Source organism: Trachemys scripta, chromosome 13 (genome assembly GCF_013100865.1).
Source record: "Trachemys scripta elegans isolate TJP31775 chromosome 13, CAS_Tse_1.0, whole genome shotgun sequence".
Classification (NCBI taxonomy): domain Eukaryota; kingdom Metazoa; phylum Chordata; order Testudines; family Emydidae; genus Trachemys; species Trachemys scripta.
In genome coordinates, this window is record NC_048310.1 from 39,405,288 (window position 1) to 39,428,074 (window position 22,787).

The following is a 22,787-nucleotide window of genomic DNA, read 5'->3' on the forward strand; positions in this document are numbered from 1 at the left end:
TGCGACTCCCCTATAATCCACTTCCACTCTGAAGAGTGACTGTGGAAGAAGAGACATCATGGGGTTCCATGTTTATTGATCATTTGCCAAGAGACAACTCTGAGTTTACAAGGAGAGAGGTGGTTTTGTTTTTGTTTTTAAATGAGCAGTCCTTCAGACTGGGATCTTGCCTTCCTGCATACGACCATGAGTGCTCAGATATCAGGGGGTAGCCGTGTTAGTCTGTATCTACAAAAACAACAAGGAGTCTGGTGGCACCTTAAAGACTAACAGATTTATTTGGGCATAAGCTTGAAGTGAGGTTTTTACTCACGAAAGCTTATGCCCAAATAAATCTGTTAGTCTTTAAGGTGCCACCAGACTCCTTGTTGACCATGAGTGCTGACAGTTCTGTTAAGTATACCCTCCTGATGCCTGGGCACAACCCCCTTGCTTTCAGGAGGTTACAGAGATATAACTAAGTTTCAAAGCCAGGGCCAGTTAGGTCTGTCGATGCACAAGGAATTGAAGCCAGCTGGAGAGAGAGCAGGAATTTAAGATACTTAACAGCTAAGGCTGATTGCACTCTAGGAGCAGGGACAGGAGAGTACACACCACGATCAGGTCAGGGGAAAGAGTGGGCCAATTTTCAGAGCAGAATCTTAGAGTGGGAAGAATCACTCTACTTCTGTGTGAATGGCAGTGGGGAACGCATGGGAGGGAGAGAATGAAGCAAGCCATGTTTCCAAACAAGATTAAAGTGAGAAATGACAGCCCCAGAGAGGCACTGATCTATCTTACACGCCCTAAGAGCACCACTAGTTTTTCTGAACAGAGATGAGATTCCTGATTAGAAAGAATTGTACAGGCTTTGATATCAGGAGTTCCCTAAAGCTTTTCAGTTTTACTTGTTCAGAAGCAAATTCAGACCCTCTGTGTCCTTTCTACAACTGTTAAAGACAAAATCAACCCCAAAAGCAGCATTCAGAGGCTTTGATTGCAACTGTGTAATAAATATCCCTCATGCATGTGCTCTCTGAAAAGTGCTCTCTCCTTGCGTGCTTCTACTGCTGTAAAGGTGGTAGAGGCCATCATCTGTAGCATTCTGAGAGGTAAGGAAGAAGCAATCGTAGAATACATTGGTGATGCAAGTCCACACAGCAGAGGGTTATCTGGGATCTCAAGCTGGTTTTCTAGGTCATTTGATCAAAAGCTGTTTTTCAAGCAAGACCTGTACGCCATGTTCACTCCCCCTACACCTGCCAGGCTGGAGGAGAAGCATGGGCAGTAGGTATAATAGGCCAGGGGAGCTCAACCTCCCCTAGTACAGCTGCTGCCCTCGGACCCTGGTTGCAGGTTTCGTGGTGGAAATTTGTGATTATTATTATGCGCCATGCAGGTTCCAGAGTGGCAGAGGAGATGGTATGTGCTACTCAGCTTCCTGGGTTCCTTACTAATCTCCCTGGACTCCAAGGAGAGTCCTGATGAACCTGGGAAGCTGAATAACACATACTGCCTCCTCAGTGGCCCCACAGCCTGCATGGCGCATATCAAAAGCTCAGGTTCTCCTTCCAGAAGAGAAGAGAAGAGAAGAGCTTTTGAATTTTCCTGCGGGGTGGCTTGGACTCTGCGGAGGGGAGGTGCAGCTACGATGGCTCAGGTGTAGGGGCACAAACTGCACTATAGCCGTCAGCCCGGGGCTCCTCCAAGCAGGTCGGGTGGGGGGCTCAGGGCTCTGGCCATGGAGGGGGGAGCGGAAGGGGGGGAGCGGAAGGGGTGGAGCCAGGGACTAGCCTCCCTGAACTGGGACTCCACCCACCACCCATGAGGAGCAGACTCCCAAAACCTTCATTTACGTACAGCGTTTTCAGCTTCAGTGGCCCTCCTCGAATGACGCGAGTAAAGCAAGCGGACATGCTGTACAACTAGACAGTAGAGCTGTACTGGCTCCCCCAACTCCAGCTGTTGCTCTACCCCCACCAGTGTATAAGGGCAGGTTTCCCTGTTGACATGAATGCAATGATGCGTTACTTGATCTCCTTTCAGAGTGGGAGGACGGGGTCTTGATCCTGTTCCAGCTCATTTAAAAACAGTAACTGAACTATGTTACGAAGCCGTCTCCCCTCCCACGTAAGGGATGGGCACAGAGACGCCACTCAGCGCCCAGTGCTCTTGGTCAACGTTCTATCATTCTACATGCAGTAGTTCTGCCAAGACGTTTAAAGCCTGACGGGTGCCTGTGTCGGGGAGAGGGTGCATAACGCGAGACGCTGCTTCTGAAGAGAGGAGCAGGAAGCAGTGACATCCCTGTCGGAGAGGGCAGGTGGCTTTGGCTACCATGTGTTGATGCCGCTAGCTGCGGCCTTGCACACGAAATACATTAAATGACAGAGTCAAGTGCTGTGGTTGAAAGTAAATATTCTGCTTGCCCCAACCCCCCAAATGCACTTCCCCTTCCTCTTGATTCAGAAAGTCCAAAGACCGTTGAAGGGAAGGCCGTCTGCTCCACCGTGTTTACTTGCTGACTTGGTGTATTGCATGAGCTAGGTAACCCACGTTGCCAGATGTGACCCCTGCCACGGAGATCCGGCCATCTTTTGTCATGTATATGGAGAACTCTTTGGTTAGTTGCTCCACCTGAGGGGGAAAAAGAACAAAACAAAAAACTTCACCTGACTGAAGGGCTGCTTTGGCAGCTTGCCAGGGCCTCAAGTCACAACCAGTTTGCCTAACATGAAGGTGTAGCCCACGGAGACTGAATCCCAGCATGCATTGCTCCATCCTGATTCTAGCAGTAGATAGGTAGAGACTCAGCAGTGCATGCTGGGAATGGTAGTTTATATGAGAGAAGGTGGCTTCCCCATCTCATATCACAGATCTCGGAGCTGCACGTGGCCTGCAGACTGCTCTTTGGCCAGCCCTGAAGCCCACTCACTAGCACTGTGGCATATAAAAGCACTAAAATGCTCAGCCAAGACAGTCACATGACTTCAGCAGCACTTAGAATAGAATAGATTATCAGGGTTGGAAGGGACCTCAAGAGGTCATCTAGTCCAATCCCCTGCTCAAAGCAGGACCAATCCCAAACAGATTTTTGCCCCAAATCCCTAAATGGCCCTCTCAAGGATTGAACTCACAACCCTGGGTTTAGCAGGCCAGTGCTCAAACCACTGAGCTATCCCTCCTTGAATGCCATCTTTTAAAGAGCAACACAATTGTTCCATTTTACAGCTGAGAGGGGAGCCAGAGCACAGCTCCAAAGCCCTGCTCCAGCTCCAGGCAAAACCTGCAGCTCCACTGCTCCAGAGCTGCTCCGCGCTCCAGCTCTGGGCTCCACTCCAAAGCCCTGGCTGAGAGAGCTAGTTTAGCTTTTAATCACTACCACTGAAGGGTGTCATGCGAGCACTAGAACATTGTGACTAGAGAATAGAGACTTTGGGGAAGAACAGGGAAGGACAGTCCTCTTTTCATGAGGACCTCTCATGTCAGTAAGGTATGTTTTAGCCCATCCAAGGTTTCCGTATGCCAAAGAAAATGGCAAAGACTCTTAAAAATGAACACTGAAGATCAAGAGACAGCAAGGAGTTTGAGAAATGTTAATAGGCTAACAATGCCTGAAAAGTTAGCGTCTCCTGACTGATCTGCCAGTCTCTAAGGGCACGTCTACACTTAAAATGCTGCACTGGTACAGCTGTGCCGCTGTAGTGCTTTAAAGACGACACTATGCTGATGGGAGAACGCTCTCCTGTCAGTGTAGTTAATCCACGTCCTCGAGAGGCAGTAGCTGGGTCAGAGGGAGAAGCTGTCTGCACAGGGGGTTAGGCTGGTATAACTAGAGCACTGAGCAGCTACAAAATTTGTACCTGCAACTGATCTGCAAACATGGTCCGCAGATATCCAGAGTTGCAGGGCTCTAGGTATAACTGTCGCTCAGCAACATGGGTTTTTCACACCCTGAATGATGTAGTTAGGTCTGGTCTGCACTACAGACCTATATTGGTATAAGTCCAAGATACTCACTCACACATCCTTTGCTCCTCATCAGCAGGATTGAGAGCGTTTTCCAAATTTCTAACAGGAAGCTGAACCCTGAACTCAGGATCTGGCAGGCAGCTCAACTGAAAACCATGTTTGTAAACTATTTAAGTTATCAATAGTCTAGCATTCTGGACCACGGGCATGCACAGATAGATGTGCTCGCCTACTCTGTGGGCACCTTTACATCTCCATGTTTATATTCCAGCAGTGACTTAGTTTCACTTTCATTTTTAATCATTGTAGTTCAGCAGTTCTCAGACTTTTGTACCGGTGACCCCTTTCACATAGCAAGCCTCTGAGGGTGACCCCCCTTAAATATATTAAAGTGTTTTTAATTTTTCTAATACCATTATAAATGCTGGAGGCAAAGCGGGGTTTGGGGTGGAGGCTGACAGCTCGCAACCCCCCCTACCCCCCATGTAATAACCTCACGACCCTCTAGTCTAAAGGGTCCCGACCCCCAGTTTGTGATCCCTGCTGTAGCTGTTTTTTAGCTAGTCGCATTAGACAACAGAGCCCTGCTCCGAGAACATGGCAAGGAGGAGCTTCCTGAGCTTAGGGATGGCCTCTGTTTACTAGGCCCTGCCACAGCACAGGGGGGTTGGACTTGATGACTTTGAGGGCCCTTCCAGCCAGACATTCCTAGGATTCTATGGTTTGCCTCACACCTCTGCATCTCATGTGAGATCTCGTGTTACTGGAACAGGTGGCTCATCATGGTACCTTTATGACAGTAGGCTAGTCTGAAGGGATAGACGATAGTTGCAAAAAGGGGGTATCCTAGATAGCTAGGAGGCTAAGACTGATGTTGAGTACACACAAGATTCTCTATGTCTGCACAAGAGAGGAGAAAGCTTTTTTGTAAGGAATGAAGTTCCTCAGCTCCACCAGTGTCTTAACTGGCTTCAAATTCGTGACTTCTCATTTGGAAATACAGCCATGAGTGACATGGGCTTAAACTGCAGCAAGGGTGGTTTAGGTTGGACATTAGGAAAAACTTCCTGTCAGGGTGGTTAAGCACTGGAATAAACTGCCCAGGGAGGTTGTGGAATCTCCATCATTGGAGATTTTTAAGAGCAGGTTAGACAAACACCTGTCAGGGATGGTCTAGATAAAAAACTCAGTCCTTCCTTGAGTGCAGTGGACTGGACTAGATGACCTCTCGAGGTCCCTTCCAGTCCTACCATTCTATGATAATTCTATGTTTTCCCTAGTGCAGCCACTAGCAACCCAGAAGGGACCATCTTCTTTTTCAATGAGAGAACAAGCTGCTCCTTCAAGACAATGCACTGAGCAGACCAGCATGGAGCCAGCAGGAGTCTCACACACACAAAGCAATCCAACAGGACTGGAATTTCTCCTGCGAACTGCCTTAGGGCAACCTGCTTAGGTCCCACTGGGATTCCTCCAAGGAGTCAGGTACATCTCAGTTTAATTTAACACTGACCTCAGACATATTTAGAAAGAAAAAGCCAATGCTAAAGTGGGAGATTATTTCGTCATCAGCTCCCCACCTTCCCAAGAACAACATGTGTTCCATGATCCCAGCCTGATGGACGCTGCCGTGGATATCCATGTGCTTCCTGTTCCCCCCAGTCCAGGGGAATTGTTTTTCAGGCAGATTGGAGAGAATCGCACTCACCTGCTCAGGTTTCAGCCCTGTGTAACAGAACATGCCGATCTGGTCGGTGATGTGTTGCCAGTTGTGGGAGGAGCCTTCTTTCTTGAGGTTGGCCACCAGCTGGTTGCGCATGTCAATGATCCGGTCAGCCATCCCCTTCACCTCTTCCAGCCTGCAGGAGGAGCAACAGAAAGGAGATGCCTGGACATCAGATTCAGACATCGGTGAGGCAGGACAACAACTGAGACTAGCATGCAGTCGACTACCCACGGAAACACCTCTAAAGCTTCCCTCTTCGCAATTCACTTTGGCATTGCAGGTTGGTGCCCAGTGTGAAGTTACGCACTGCTGCTTTCAACTAGTCGCACACACATTCAGTGGAGAGTGCTACAGGCAAAAGATCACTTTGGTGGCTTCAGTTAAAGAGGCAGAGCAAGCCTAGTGTTTCAGTTCCGTGTGGGAAGCTGAGTCCACGCTGCTTTAGGAGCTGCCTCTCTCCTGTGATCAGAAGAGGGGGGCTCTTTACTGACCCAGATTATGCACAGTGGGTGCGATATGGACTCCAGTTCAGAGGGGACCAGGGTGAGATCACCATACTCACAGGATTCCCCATTGCAGAGGGTTGATTGTTAAGCACACTCGAGCCAGGGGCTCATCATGAACAGAAATATTTCTGATGCCATCCAGGACAATGTTCAATTCTATAGACCTTACTGCTCATGGGGGGGACGGACGGGACCACACCACCTTTACAGGTGAATTCCAGTTCTCCAAATTCCATTTATACGAGAATCCTAATTATCCAAATCAATAGTGTCACCTTCATGCAGCCCCATGCCAATTAATCACCTGCTGATCAACAAACATTAAGGCTGCGGGAACCACGATTTGGAAGGATTTCCAGATAAACGGAAGCATGGGTATGGTCAATTACCTCCCCTGAGGCTGTCGTGCTGGGAAGCAGTGATGCTGGTCTCCAAGGGTGGAGGAAAGCAGAGAGGGAGGGGGCATAGCTACAGGGGTCTGGAACCTCCGCGGTGTGCTCTAGCGCTTCCTGGCTAGGACAGCCTTGGGGTAGGTAGTCAGCTGTACCCCTCACTATTTGTACTGCACTTGTGGAACCTGGGGATGTTAGTGCTGGAGCAACACCAAGGAGGCTCCAGTCTCCTGCAGCTGTTCTCTCTCTCCTTCCTTCCCCCCCTTCTCTCTCCTCCACCCCCGGGGGCCGCCATCACTGCTCCCTGGTACTGACAGCCAGACCTCACAGTTCCATTATCACAACATTCTGGGTGTTCCCCAGGCAATTCTGATAAACGCAATTCTACTGTATTTGGAGGGTGACACCCACTACTCCCCAAAAGCAACCCATCCAGGATACGGCTCTGCTGGGGCTTGGATCTGTGCATGTCTGTTCCAGGCATAGGCACCATGCTAAAGACATGTCTGCCAAAAGGAGGCAGCTATCAGAGTTCCCAGTGCGGTGAGGGCTAGAGGACACAGCCTTCCCCTTTTGTTCTACCAAGTCAGCTGCCTGCAAGGACCCTGAACTCTAGCAACAGATCGATAGGACTAGGAAAGCAGTGCATGGTTACCTCAGAACACGGGAGCAGGAGGTTACCTTCCTCAGCTGTACTCAGAGGGGAGCAGAGCTTAAAAACAAACACCATTTCATTTCCCCATGGAAGATGTATTAAAAAGTCCCGCAATGCATTAGTCAGACCCTTTAGTGCCCTAGCACTGAGCTGCTAGCACAGACTGTAGCCTTCAGACTGAGAAACCTGAACAGTTCCATTTACAGATGAATTCTGTCCAGTTAAAATGAAAGTGACGGAAAACTGCACATTCCAGTCTGAATTTCCACCAGATGATGCCATGCATGCTGGGATTTGGTTACCCAAGAGGAACATGAAGATCTGATAGGCCACCTGTTCAAACAGCCCTGCTAGGTTCTACATTTGGAGCAGCAGAAAGTCAGAGTAGTCACAGGAAGGGGAGTATCCTGTATTTAAAGGGACTCGCCTCCTGGAAGAGCTGGGCTATTCACTGGCATCTTCCCTGCAGCTCTAGGTAAAGGGGTGTAAGTGGCTTTTCTGTCTCTTGCTCGCTAGAAGCTTGGTGCCAGAGCTCCATGGCACTGTTACTGCAACAGAGGAGACCCACGTAGGGAAGCACCTTGACCAGCGTATTTGCCTAGGAGTCCTGAGGGGCAGTGTTCAGTCGGAGTTACATTGACGACAGTCACCGAGCAGGGGGAGTGGGGAGAAGACTGTGCCCTGTTTAGAAGCTTCCCTTGAGGGAAAGCCTCTTGAATTTCCCCCTTCTTTGGCTGATGACGCCCCATTGTGGCTGGGGGATAGGTCACCCTAAGGTACCCTCCACTGAGGTTTCATTCCTTTGTGCTCTCTAGCTACAATGGAGAAGCTTGTTTAGCCTGACTTGTTCAGTACTTTGTCCTGCATCATTCCTATGCAGCACCTTTCCCATCACGAGCAGACTAGAAGCAAACCGGCTTCTGAAGGGGAGCTGCCTTACCATTCCTTCCGCAGGTCAGGACTCGTCAGGATGGTGGAGGCAATACGAGCTCCATTGATGGGTGGGTTTGAATACATGGGGCGGATCAGGATCTTCAGCTGGGATTCCACCCTCTTGGCCTCATCCACATCCTTGCAGATCACTGAGAAGGCACCCACGCGCTCCCCTGAAACACAATCCAAGTCAGATCATACCCGTCCTACCACAACAGACAACGTATGTGGTAGGCAATGTTCCCTCTAATTTTTGACAGGCCTTGTGCGCAAAAAATGTCTTCTGTGCAAATTGTTGTGCTTCTGTGCAAGTGTTTGTACGCGCGGTGTTTTGCTGTGTGCGCAGGGTTTAGGATCTGTGTGTGCACGCACAGCTTAGAGGGAACAGTGGTTGTAGGCCTCCAGCATTTGGACTAGATCTGCCCTGGGACACCACAGCAGTCCCCATTTGCAGAGGGGACATCACAGGTAGAGTAGCATGAGCTTCCCCAGTACTCCAGATCTCCCTTCTGTGCCAAAGGGGAGTGCCTCTAGGAGGAGAAAGGACGTGGATCTGGTGGGCATCCACCAGAAGGTAGGGATTTTTGGTCACTAATAGTCCAGGTGGCTTTCACACTGGCAACCTGGAAGTGAAAGGCTCCATATCTCATCATTAGCCCTCTGAGCCATCTTCCTTTCCCACTGCTTACCGTAAAGGCCCATGTTCTTGGCATAGGACTGAGACAGAACAACATTAATGCCTTGCTCAATAAAATGACGCACAGCCCAGGAGTCCCGGTTTATGTCCCCGCTGGCAAAGCCCTGGTACGCCATGTCAAAGAATGCAAAGAGATTCCTTTTCTGCAAGGAAAAAACAAAAAGATTCAATCACTCACCCTTCTAATGGCTGAATGTCCAGGGTCACCTACGAGCCGTAGGAATTAGTTACTAGAGATTCAAGCAGGGCCTCCCCCATGTGTTACTGCACCAGCTGTGGGCCATTTCCACAACCACCAGGGCTCCTGGCTACTGAAAGGCAGCATGAAGTGGCACGCATAATCACACATTATGTAGCACATAGCAGTCCATTTCATTTGCATTCCAGGCTAATCATTGAGCTAAATACTTTGAGAACTGTGTGTCTGAAGGGAAGATGCTAACCCCAGAATATGTGACAGCTTGTCAGGGTGGCTGGCATCCTCCTATTCCCCCATCACTTCCTCTGTCCAATGGCCAAGATTGCACAAACATTTAGCAGGGTTCAGTTTTTTAGTCTTCTGTCCCCTTCCGCGACAAACATATTAATGCCCTAATGCTTTAACACAACTTTAAAATAAGCCAACATCACTAGGTTCCCTTCTCCAATTCACGAACCAATCACTTAGTAGCAGAGCAGTCACACCCTAAGCAAATCCTTATTGAAGTATCCTGCAGGAGTCTTTGGCCCTGGTTTACTAGAAACTATTTCCGGTGCCATCAAGCCACAGACATGTGCCATAGGCCTTAATATAAAAGGTATTTTTGGGGAGAGGCGCAGACAGACATCCTTCCTTGGCAGATGGTCTCTGAAGTCTCAGATCTACATATTTCCTGTTGTCGGCCACAAAAGATTAGCCTCCTAATTTGAACCCCAAGGCAAAACTTGAGTTTCAGCCTTCATTTTACTAGCCAATGTGCTGGACAAGATTCCCTTCAGGAATAGGAAAACCTACTTCAACAGCTAAAGAGATTGCCCTTTGAGACAGTCATTCTCTATCGAGGAACTTAAAGTGACACTATTCATCAACTCTGCTGTGTGTATTCAAACTCATCTCTGCTTGGTATAGTGACTGTCAGATTCTATTGCTTTATACTCCTGCTAGGTCTACAGGAGGCAGTACAGCTAAGGAAGGAACTGGGTTTGATCCTTTCTTGGTCATTATCAGCAGAATTGATTACTAAGTTCCAATCAAACATCTGCAGACACAATGGGGCTGCAGAGATGTTACTGAACATCATCATTTGGCATGCAAAATATGCATTACAGATTACATGCAATAAGAAAGAATCCAGCTCGAGTCTCAGAGCTAAAGCTGGTCAGTAATTTTCCATCCAAATGATTTTCCTGAGGGAAACTGCAGTTTCTGTAAAAATCAGAATTTCCATTGGAAAATTTCAGTTTTGCCAAAATTTGCTTTCCACTAGGAAAATCTAAATGAAATATTTCATGTTGGCTTGAATCAAATTGGAATATTTCATTTTATTGAACTGACCCAAAATATTTCAGGTGAATTCAACAGAACATTAAAGTGCATTTTCTTATGGAAGTTGTAATCCTCCAGGGAGTTCAGCCCACAGCAGAGAATGGGGACCCAAACCTGAACTCCCATAAGGTGTGTTACATCATGGGAATCACATGACTCTAGGTGCATCATGGGAGATGTACTCCAGCCGGGGAGCCTGGCCCATTGGGAGCCTGATAATTCTCCCCTAACTACAACTCCCAGGAGGCAAACTACATTTTCCTACTGTGGTGTAACTGACTTGAAATGAAGAATTTTGGCTCACTTTGACAAACCAAAATGAAGTATTTATTTCATCATTCCCCAAATCTGAGTTGACACTTTGGGCATTTCCAAATTAAAATGTTTTGGACTTGCTGTTCTGTGAAAAAATTCAATTTTTCATCCCAATTTGGACAAATATTGAAATGTTTTAATTTCCTGTGGGATGAAAATCCTGAATTTTGCCGATCTTTACTTAGATAGAGTGAATTTGCAGAGTTAGTTGTTAGAAGAAAGACATTTAACTGAGCACATCTGCTACAGAATCCTCTAGCTCAGGGGTTCTCAAACTGGAGGTCAGGACTCCTCAGGGGGTCGCGAGGTTATTACATGGGGGGTCGTGAGCTGTCAGCCTCCATCCCAAACCCCGCTTTGCATCCAGCATTTATAATGATGTTAAATATATTAAAAAGTGTTTCTAATTTATAAGGGGGGGAGGTCACACTCAGAGGCTTGCTATGTGAAAGGGGTCACCGGTGCAAAAGTTTGAGAACCACTGCTCTAGCCAGCCACTGACCAGCCATCACTCCCACCGATTCTAGCTGCACTTTCCTTCCCACAGAGAATAGAGTCAAATCTGCAGTATACCCAGGCATTTCTTATTTCCATCCATCACTGGGTTGAGAAGGAAGGTAGTTTTAGCATAACCATGTTTGTTGCTAGAGCTCCTACACTATTCCATGTTTAAGAATTCAAAGGAGTTTCAGCAGAATAATTATCGGGGCCTTAGATAACTGAGATTTCCATAGAACGCTGAGTGTTTGACCTGTGAGTATGTGCTATGAATTCTGCTTCTGCACCAGTCCAATACATTTGGGCTCCCCTCTACTTTAGACAAGTACGGTTGCCATCCAAGTTGACAAGGGACAAATGGGCCAGTGCTCAGAGACCAAAGACTACACAGCAAGACTTTGCTCTAAGAAAGTCTAGGAACATGGCACCATTTCATCAGTAGTGTCAACACAGATATGACATATACATCAGCCCACCCCATAACTCACCTTCACCACAGCAGCCAGCTCCTTCCATTGCTCTGGTCGGGGGTCCACACCAGTGGGGTTGTGAGCGCAGGCGTGGAAGAGAATGACACTCTGCTCGGGAATTTTCTAAAGAAGATATTACAGAGAGTGACATGAGACAAGCGATGTTTAAAGCGATGTTTCTTCTTCAGTTGCCTATAACTAAGCCACAGGGCAAGCAGTGAGTTAGAAGGCACAGCAATATCAGAAATGAGGAGTAAGAGGCGAGCAGCAGTAAATCAGTTTGCGCTCAAAAGTGTGATGAGTTTTGTAGAGAAGTGGTTCTCAATCAGGGGCATGCATACCCCTGGGAGTACGCAGAGTCTTCCAGGGGGTACATCAGCTCATCTAGATATTTACCTTGTGTTACAGCAGGCTACAGAAAAAGCACTAATTAAGTCAGTACAAACTAAAATTTCATACAATGACTTGTTTTTTTCTACTCTGTATACTATACACTGAACTGCAAGTACAATATTTATATACCAATTGATTTACTTTATAAATATATGGCAAAAATGAGAAAGTCAGCAATTTTTCACAGTAATAGTGTACTGTGAGACTTTTGTATTTTGATGTCTGATTGTGTAAGCAAGTAGTTTTTAACTGAAGTGAAAGTTGGGGTACACAAGACAAAGCAGACTCCTGGAAGGGTCCAGTAGCCTGGAAAGGTTAAGAACTGCTGCTTTAAAGGTTCCAATGACTACTAGAAATTGCAACTACAAGATGAGGGAGCTGCTCAGTGGTCTGAGATTCAGTCTCCGCCTAGAAGCTAAGGAAGTAGGGTCATGAGACTACAAACACTACCTTCCCCCTCTGCTCCCATCCCAACAGTCAACTCACAGAAATGTCATCCAAGGCTCCAGCGAAGTCAAAGCCGCAGGTCTTGGGATCATAGTAGCGATAGGCCTGCAGCTGCATGCCAGCATCCCTGAAAATGGGGGTGTGGTTGCCCCAGGATGGTTTGGGCAGGTACACGTCACGGCTGTACTTGAAGAATCGTTGCTATGGCAGAGAACGAGAGCAAGTTCTCTGGTGTAGTCCATTGCTGCCAATAATAGACTCATAGACTTTAAGGTCAGAAGGGACCAGTATGATCATCTAGTCTGACCTCCCGCGTGATGCAGGCCACAAAAGCTGGCCCACCCCCTTTTCCTTGACTCAGCTGTTGAAGTCCCCAAATCCTGTGATTTAAAGACTTCAAGTCGCAGAGAATCCTCCAGCTAGCGATAAGAAAGTTGGTCTCCCAGCAATAAGGAGTTTAATCAATGCATGAGCTTCAGCCACAGATGTCCCCTCTCCTCCCATCACCATTTCCCAGGGACTCACCAAGAAACTGGCTCCAACTCTTAGAGACCCAGTCCCAGAAATCGTCTGCACGGTGACATACTACAAGGAAAAGGGATACAAATGCGTAAGATGCCAAACTACCACACAAAATATGGACCATGTTAAAGTGCACTACCATCTTTTTTTAGTGTGCATGAACCACACAGAAGAAACACTGATGTTACAGATCTATTCTTAACTCATCAATACCTAAATCCCGTACAAGACAGCAAGCTAGTTCCCCAGGCCTGAGAAGTTAAAACAACGTCTCATGGATCTTTTACTCAATTTCAAATGGTAACTTGCAACACAACCTGAGATTAAAAGTTAGCTAAACAGCAAGACATGGCTCTACATTAATTGAAATACTGTCTCATCATAGGACTGGGAGCCAGGAATTGCTGAACTCCGCCTCCAGTTCTAACACTGGCTTCTTTGTGCCCTTGGACAAGGTCGCCTCCCCTCTTAAGTGAGTTTTTCAGAAGTGTTCAGAGTTGCCGTCAATGGCAGCAGAGTTAGGCCAATGCCACGCTAGACCGGACCACTGGGTTCTATTCCCAGCTGGATGACCGTGGGCAAGTCAGGTAGGCTTTGTTGTCTCAGTTCCCTCCTCTAAAACGAGGACAATGATATTGACCTCCTTTGTAAAGCACTTTGAGACGTACTGAGGCAAAGCACTACAAGAGCCAGAGGTATTATCTGTTGCTCTTTAAATGCTCTGCAAGAGAAATGTCTGTACGTGGTTATGAATTCTTTGCTGACAAGTACAACGCTTACAGGGTAGAACAGCCCTACTTGTACAGTATTTTAGTCCAGACTTCCACCTAGCTCTTTACCCGGCCACTCTTGATAACCTCATTGGTGTCACCCAGTGCCAGCTCAGCTGATGCTTTATTGAACTCCGCCAGCCCTGCAATGGGTAAGTACTCCTTGTCCATCTTCTTAGCAGCTATCTGGGCCTCCGCCTAAGAAAGGAACACACATGTTCAGTTTCTGCACACGTTCTACAGGCTCCCCAAGGCTCTACCAGAGGTAATATATATATTAACGTTTTCTTTGCTTAGCACTCAGTACAATGATAAGGTACCATCCAAGAATATAAACTGGCCATCAACAAGGTTTCTAACCATCAGAGCAGTGAAGTTCTGGAACAGCCTTCCAAGAGGAGCAGTGGGGCCAAAAACCTAACCGTCTTCAAGACTGAGCTTCATGGAGGGGATGGTATGATGAGACTGCCTACAATGGCAGGTAGCCAATCTGTGACTGCTAGCAGCCAATATCTCCAATGGCTGGTGATGGGTCACTAGATGGGGAGAGCTCAGCGTTAGTACAGAGAATTCTTTCCCAGGTGTCTGCCTAGTGGGTCTTGCCCACATGCTCAGGGTCTAACTGATGGCTGTATTTGGGGCGAGGAAGGAATTTTCCCTCGGGTCAGATTGGCAGAGACGCTGGGGGTTTTCACCTTCCTCTGCAATGTGGGGCACGAGTCACTTGCAGGTTTGAACTACTGTAAACGGTGGACTTTCTGGAACTTGAAGCCTTTAAACCATGATTTGAGGACTTCAGTAACTCAGCCAGAGATTAGGGGGCTATTTCAGGAGTGGGTGGGTGAGGTTTTGTGGCCACTAATGTGCAGGAGGTCAGACTAGATGATCATGATGGTGCCTTCTAAGCTTAAAGTCTATGAACTCCAGCTCAGCAAAGTTATTTCCCAGAGATGAGAAATCAGCTCCATTCAAAGCAAAGCCATCTATGGCAACCTGTCAGCAGAAATATTTATTGCTATTGCTTTAAAAGCAAAGTTTACAGATCGACTGACACAAAGCATCGAGTTTCTAAACCCAGCATTGCTGCTTGTGAGCAACTGGTGGCCCAGTGAGTACTACTGAGCCAGGTAGCCAGAAACAAGAGGAAACGGTCCCTTCCAGCCTCATTAGCAGTAAGAGCTGCACCAGAGACAATCCTCCGCTTAATCTGAAAACATTCTGCAGAAAGGGAGAGCTACCATTTATAGAAGAGAAATCTCTGGGCCTGGAAATATGCCCCAAGCTAGCTCAGTGCTGAGGGACACGCGATTTGTGCTGGCTCAGATATAGACCTTAGCTGCACTGGCAAAGTTACCGAAACATTCAAGATACTTTTGAAACCAGCTGGAGCTGCAGCATAGACAAGGCTCTGACAAATGATGTTTTCAACCTGTTTTTAGGTAGTTTAACTAAACAAGTTATAAAAATGGTTCTGGCTGCCACAGCCTTGTCTGCACTGAGGCTCCAACTGGTTTTAAAATTGGTTTAGTTCAGCTGGTTTAGATAGGAGAGTGGCTCCCCAGCACAGGCAAGGTCCCAGGAGTTCAGTTACAAGTCTGAATGTTCACATGTTACACCGGTCAGATAGTAGCAGCAAGAACAATGGATTTCAACCACATTCTCCTTAGCACATTCGTTCCACCTACTGCAGCCAACAAAAACACCTGTATTGTGTCCAGAGCCTATTAACAATAGGAATGGGGAGGAGCATTTGGGAGGGGAACATACCAGTAGACCCAGAACAGAGGGTCAGTCATTGCCAAGGCTCAGATGCCTGGAGAAAATTTCCCTGTGAGGCTGATCTCAATAAGTTTGACAATACAGATCTGTGTCCAATTTCCCAGTTAGAATTTCAGACTGGATTAGAGAGAAGGCAGCAAGACTCAGTGGAATTTCTGAGACTGCCCCTCCTTAGATTAGCGTCAGCTCTTTCTCACTGACATGGCATGGTTTAGGGAAGTGCTCTTTGTATTAGTCTTGTTTACTAAAAAAAAAAAAAAAAAAAAAAAAAAAAACACACCTTAAAAGTTTAAGTATCAGAGGGGTAGCCGTGTTAGTCTGAATCTGTAAAAAGCAACAGAGGGTCCTGTGGCACCTTTGAGACTAACAGAAGTATTGGGAGCATAAGCTTTCATGGGTAAGAATCTCACTTCTTGCATCTGAAGAAGTGAGGTTCTTACCCACGAAAGCTTATGCTCCCAATACTTCTGTTAGTCTCAAAGGTGCCACAGGATCCTCTGTTGCTTTTTAAAAGTTTAAGAGATCCACGCAGCATGATCCCCAAGGGGCAGCACAGAGCCCAATCTGACATCATGGAAGTCAGAGGCAAGATTTGTTATTTACTTCAATGGGAGCAGGATTTGGTCCTAGAGAAGTACTTTAGTTCTTCCTTCAGATGTCAGTTAACTTGATCCAATGGAGTTGTCTTCCAGACCACCCTAGTGCTGGCAATAGGAACTCACACTAACCCCATCCGCCACAGGTTTGATTAGAAGCAAAGTCTTTCCTATGGATCAATCACTGAGACCCTCTTCCCCCCATAGATTCCTAACTACAGTACTTCATATCACATGATGCTTGGATTTTACCCCCTATAGCAACCAGTGCTAGGCTTACTTTGCGGACGCTGTTCAGGACAAATGGCTTCCCGTTATCGTCCCGGTATGCCCCAACACCCAGGTTCATCTTCTTAGCGTTGGTGTCTCGTTTAAAGGCTTCAGTCACCCCCAAAATAGGATCAGGGGGTCCCATCTCCACATGAGACCACCAGGAGCTGCACAAGGAACATAAGTGGGAGGATTAGGTCAATGAACAGAAGGAAACGGTCATGGCCTAATGCTGTTTGTTATATCCTGGCCGATGGGCCCAACTGTAGCAGGATCTCTTTGGCACTGGTATCCACGGCTCAAGCTGAAGTGTGGTATCTACAGACCCAACAAGCCATAGCTTCCCTCTCTCTCCACAGACTAACCCTATTCCCACTGCAGCATGTTTATAAGGGAGACTAAGCATGCTAGCTTCTCAGTTAAGCCAATATCAAATAACTGGGAGAGTCCTCATCACCCAAACCTGCTGTGTGCCTGATCTTAAGATTTTCTCCTCACTCAGTGGCAGAAGGGTATTATCATGACAGCACGGTGCCAGTCCCACTCGCATATTTGGAAGAAATCAAGGTGGAGTTTTCAAAGGGGACTGCAGCGGCAGTCAAAAGAGCAAATAGAATGTTGGGAATCATTAAGAAAGGGATAGATAATAGGACAGAAAATAATACATTGCTTCTATCTATCTATATCTCTATCTCCATGGTACACCCACATCCTGAATACAAAGAGTGCAGAACTAGTGCCTCAGAGAGCCCCAGGGCTATTTTTTCTAGTGACCTGCTTGTATCTGTCCTACTGTCACTCCAAGGAAGAGGAAAAGCCCTCTTAATGTCAAGGACACACCAGACAGACTATAAAAAGAAACCTTGTTATTTCTGTTGGGCCACAGCTAATGCACAGCTGCACTCAATGTCTGCAGGCGGTAGAGGTGACAGAGAATGAGGCCTGGAATTTTTAATGCTGCACCTTCAATTTGATGAGCAGGTACAGTTTTAATGAGGGTCTCCATCATGAACAGCAGGACTATTAAGGAGAATACCTCATGCAGCTCTGAGCCATAGACTGACAATCGTTATACTGAGGGCTTATCACAAATATGTATCTACCCTAGGATCAGGCGGTTTGGGAAGTTTCTGGCAGAATGTGACAAGAGATTACCACTGAGAGGCAGTGAGGTCATGGGATAGGGTGCTGCACGGGGACTCAAGAGGTCTGGGTTCTTTTCTTGCTCTGCCACTGACCTATGATTCATCGGGCCAGTCACGTCTCCTCTGTGACTCCATTTCCTATCCCACCATTTGTCTTGTCTATTTAGATTGCAAGGTCTTTGAGACAGGGACTTTTAGTGTGTGTGTGTGTGTGTGTGTGTGTAGCACCTAACACAATGGAACCCAATCTCAGTTGGGCCCTCTGGCCACTACTATAATATAAATAGTTGCCTAGACGGTCTATTTTTATGTGGCACTCATCACCATCATAATTCCCTAATAAAGGCCATTTCTCTATTGCTACTGGGAGGAGCATCTTGAAAGGATGTAAAGATGTGTGTCAGCACAAGCCTTAGGGTCCTTAATTGGTTTTTAAAATTGACGATATTTGTGTTTTGGAATTTATGGACAGTTGAGCATAGAAGCAGTTTATATTTTAAGTGCAGTATCAGCTGAGGGAGGGGGAATCAGTCCCATGTTTTGGATATTCATCCTCAGCTTATCTGCTTTAAAGGTGCGTATGAGCAGCCAGAGCTTTTAAAGCTACTTTAAAAGTAAGTACAATATTGTTATGTGTTCCTTCAGAAGTCACTGTCTCTGCAAATAACTGGTAACTGCCCTGAACATGGTTTGTGGTGTTTCCACATTACAAGAGAGCCATAAAAAAAAAAAAAAAAAAAAAAAAAAAAAAGGGATCTGTACAGTAGTGAACCTCCTGCAACGCACCCACACCCCTACTAACTTTTTAGGTACTTAAATTGAGCTGCAAAAGTGAAGGTTACTTTTGCAGGACCCTTGTAATTACATCTGAGATGGTGAAAGTCCTTTGTATTTTTACAGTGTCTTTCATTCAAGCAGCTTAAAGTGCTTTATGTATTAAGGTCCCATACTTGGAAACACTTAAGCAATCAATTAACTAAATGCATCTGAAGAAGTGAGGTTTTTACCCACGAAAGCTTATGCCCAAATAAATCTGTTAGTCTTTAAGGTGCCACTAGACTCCTTGTTGTTTTTGTAAATGGGACTACTCATGTGCTAAGAACTGCTTAGCGCCTGATCCTGCAGACTAACCCTCAACACTCCTGTGAGTTAATTACTTCCATTCCAAGCCTGTTTTCATTGGCTCCAGATTAGCTTTAGGGCTGATGATTTTCATGTTCATTCTCAGCCAAGAAATGAGCTTTGGGGTGAAGACTGAAGAAAGTTTCTTCTGCTATTTATCGAATTTGGAAGGAGGGATAGTGTTCAGCTATTTAAAAGAGAAATGAGTTATTTAAATTAAAAAAAAAAAAATCCCCAAAACCAAACCAAACCCAGCTAACTGGCAGTTTCCTTTCACAGTTCAGATTTTGCTTTTATCAAGGAGAACTGTCTGCTTTGCTTTCTAGAAGTGGCTGAAAACAGAAGTAAAATACATAATTTTCCTTGTCAGTTTCAGTGCACATCATGTGCTGTTATCTAACCAACTCGGGATAGCCACACATTTTAAAAACAAACCCACCTACAGAGAGTTTTTGAACTCATCATCCCCAAGAGGGGTCCAAGGCTCAAGACATCAGCAAGCTCTTCTACTTTTGTGGTAACTCACATCTAATATTTTAATATGTCATCTATGCACTGCACTGTGTCAACTTTCAGAAAATTAAGAAGAGACAATGTTAGACATGCATTAAGGTAGAAATTTTAAATTGCTCAACACCTCATCCTCCATTCTAGCACTGGCTGCATTTCTATTAACCCTTAAGTGCCTCGGGATCCTTTAAGACGAAAGCAGATGTCAGATGATACAAGTTCTTAAGAAGTTGTGAAAACCACCAGAGATACAAACTGTAAAGTGAAAAAAGAGTTGTCTTCAGTCACCAGACTGTCTCGAATATAAGCACCTTCTGCGAGCCAGAGCAGCCTCAGGAGTGGAGTTTGCTGACAGAGTCAGCAAGGCCTGGGTTCAGAAAGTACATTTACATTTGGGTAATTAACTATACAGAAATTCACAGAAGTCTCTCTTTAAGAGGGCTATTCCCCCTCTCTGAAGAGAGTCCTGTGAATCTACAGCTACATCGAGCAATACAAACATCTAGACTACACTCAATTGCATAATCCTTGTCAATAGGAACCCCAAACAGGGTGGGCGGAACAAAGGTCACCCTACTTCAACAACCAACTGCGATTAGAACGTTCACCCGTTCAGCTGCCGATGGCCCGCAATGGCTACGACAAGCCTTTCAGCCACTGAACCTGAAGAATTCATTCCTTCAATCAGCTGCAGCAAGTGCTTCCCCTGTCAGGGATATTTTAATAACTAGCTAAAGTCCAGTCATATGGCAAGATGTAATAAATAAATTGAATGTCTGATGCAGTTATTCTGCATGTTAAGTTAATTTTATATTTCAGGGCCATTTGTTTTGTACCTCTCAATCAATATACCAGTTTTAGAGATGCTATTCCTTGCTAATAGTAACTGTAACATAATCAAATGCCATTTGAAAGTAGTGAAAGGAGGGAAACCAAAGACTGCTAATCCCTATCTGACATCACTAATAGCTTTGATAAGGAGAGTTGCATAAAAACAAACAATGTTTGCAGTATAAAACCTCGATGGCCTTCTGGTCATGGCAGCTTGTAACTAGTTAATAAATTAACAGGGAGAAAGGGGCATATCTGACATCTGCAGATCTTAATTTTTCAAATGGCATCTGGCACATCCAGCTCATTCCAAGAGGAAAAGACTTTTTAATAGCTAGCCACATGGATAACAAAGAGAATATTAAAAAGCAGAGCTCAGTATAATAACCCTCCCCATTAGATTTCACCTCTCCATGTCCCTTCAGCTGAGTTTATAGTCTAGCTAATTAGAGGCCTGCTCATCATAGGACCTAATCACATCAGCCATGACATCAGGGGCTCGTTCACCTGCACATCTACCAATGTGATATACGCCATCATGTGCCAGCAATGCCCCTCTGCCATGTACATTGGCCAAACCGGACAGTCTCTCCGCAAAAGAATTAATGGACACAAATCTGACATCAGGAATCATAATACTCAAAAACCAGTGGGAGAACACTTTAACCTGTCTGGTCATTCAATGACAGACCTGCGGGTGGCTATTTTACAACAGAAAAGCTTCAAAAACAGACTCCAATGAGAGACTGCTGAGCTGGAATTGATATGCAAACTAGATATAATCAACTGAGGATTGAATAAGGACTGGGAATGGCTGAGTCATTACAAACATTGAATCCATCTCCCCTTGTAAGTATTCTCACTTCTTATCAAACTGTCTGTACTGGGCTATCTTGATCATCACTTCAAAAGTTTTTTTTCTCTTACTTAATTGGCCTCTCAGAGTTGGTAAGACAACTCCCACCTGTTCATGCTCTCGGTATGTGTGTATATATATCTCCTCAATATATGTTCTATGCTTCCGAAGAAGTGGGCTGTAGCCCACGAAAGCTTATGCTCTAATAAATGTGTTAGTCTCTAAAGTGCCACAAGTACTCCTGTTCTTTTTGCGGATACAGACTAACATGGCTACTACTCTGAAACCAGAAAATGAAGATCCCTTGAGAGCAGTGATTCCCCTCCCAAGGTCTTAGTGTGCTGCCTCTTAACTACTTTGAGTCCAAGCTTCTGGTACTCCAGGATGATCAGGTGCCCAGCTCAGTGACCCCCCACTTAGCAGCACAAAATGCCCATCATTAGATCAGCATACACTTTTATTTTGAGTGACAATCTGAAGAATTTCAGACTCTTGAAAGAGATCTGGTTACACCTCATATCCTTACTACGTGTCTATTTCCTAAGAGGAGGTGTTCTCTAGCGAAATCACAGAACAGGGACCTCCCAGTTTCTTAGCCTGACTCACTGTCTATTGGGCAATTCATTTACCCTGTCTGCCTCAGTTTCCTTATCATTTACATGTATAGTTAACGGGACTCAACCTTTTTTTAAAGTCACTTCTGTCTAGGGTGACCAGACATCCTGTTTTTAAAGGGACAGTCCTGTATTTAAGCCCTCCCGCAGGTGTCCCAACTTTTTCTTAAAAATAAGAAAAGTCTGTGTCGTCGTCATCCCCCCCGCAATCAGGACTGGTGGGTCCTGCTTCTGGTCAGATCCCTACTCACCAGCCGCCCGCCCACCCACCAGTGGTGGGGGGAGGGGAGGGTCCAGTGGCGGACAATGGGGGTGGGTGTGCAAGGCTAGTGGCAGGGCGAAGATGCAGCGCATGGGGATGGCCGCTCCCCCTGCTGGTCCTTCAGCACAGCCCTCACTGTGTACCGGCTCTTGGCCAGCAGGGTCCTACCCCCCCGACCCATTTCCGGCTGGCACTGGCTGCGCGCTGTGAACTGCAGTGGCTGTGCTGGCAGGCGCCAGGCAGTGGCTGGTTACGTGTTGCCACTGTTGCCCATCCACTGGCCCTATATGGGCTCCCCCTCCTGCTGACCGCTCCCTGCTTTGCCCCTTTGCCCCCTCTCCCACTGCTTCTCCATAGCCCCCTCCAGCTGGGCCTGTTCCACTCCCATTGCTGTGTGGAGAACCAGCCCCTGGTCGGAGCTCTGAGCTCACCAACAGCCTGGCCAGCAGGTTCCTTCCTTCCCCCACTGCCTCTGGCTAGGCTGGTGCCCTGGGAAAGTCCAAAATGCTCTTCCCGGGCACTGGCCAGGAGGAGTCAAGCCCTGCGTGTGACAAAGCCCCACACAGCGCTGGCATGGGGACGCCTCTCCACCCCTCACCCCATGTCCTGGGGGGAAGAGAGAGAAGCAATTTCCAGCTTGTTCATGCTCTGAACCTTCAGGCTCCACAGCAGCCCTGCAGCAAGGAGCTTGGCACTCTTTTCACACACACCCCTGTCCTGGCTCCTGCCCCCAAGGAGCACTAGGCTGCTCCGTCCCCTAAGCACCCTTCCCTGCTGAGCCACCTCTCTGGCCAGGTTCGCTGAAGCCCCTGCAGTCAGATTCCCTGGGCCCTGGTGCACAATGCATCCTTAGAGCTTAACCCCTTCCTGCCCAGGCTGTAGCCAGAGGTGGCTGGGTTATGTTGGTGGCCAGCAGCAGCCTGGAGGTGTTAGCTGCCTTTCTACACTGTGTGGGAAGGAAGGAACAAGCTCCTTCCAGTCGGGGGGGGGGGGGGGGGGGGG

General features: G+C 46.7%; 1 protein-coding gene across 1 annotated transcript in view; it reads right to left on the bottom strand.

Annotated features, from left to right (window-relative positions):
• Positions 1–856: 856 nt before the first annotated feature.
• The window catches only part of GOT2 (glutamic-oxaloacetic transaminase 2), a 23,480-nt gene continuing 1,549 nt past the window's right edge, over positions 857–22,787 (bottom strand). The window contains exons 2-10 of the mRNA XM_034788957.1: positions 16,456–16,612; positions 13,870–13,998; positions 13,034–13,093; positions 12,548–12,709; positions 11,687–11,791; positions 8,853–9,003; positions 8,171–8,336; positions 5,660–5,810; positions 857–2,616 (exon numbers count right to left, since the gene is read on the bottom strand). Coding sequence (XP_034644848.1) covers positions 2,494–2,616; positions 5,660–5,810; positions 8,171–8,336; positions 8,853–9,003; positions 11,687–11,791; positions 12,548–12,709; positions 13,034–13,093; positions 13,870–13,998; positions 16,456–16,612 — 1,204 coding nt within the window. The 3' untranslated portion in view covers positions 857–2,493. The remainder of the gene's footprint in view (positions 2,617–5,659; positions 5,811–8,170; positions 8,337–8,852; positions 9,004–11,686; positions 11,792–12,547; positions 12,710–13,033; positions 13,094–13,869; positions 13,999–16,455; positions 16,613–22,787) is intronic.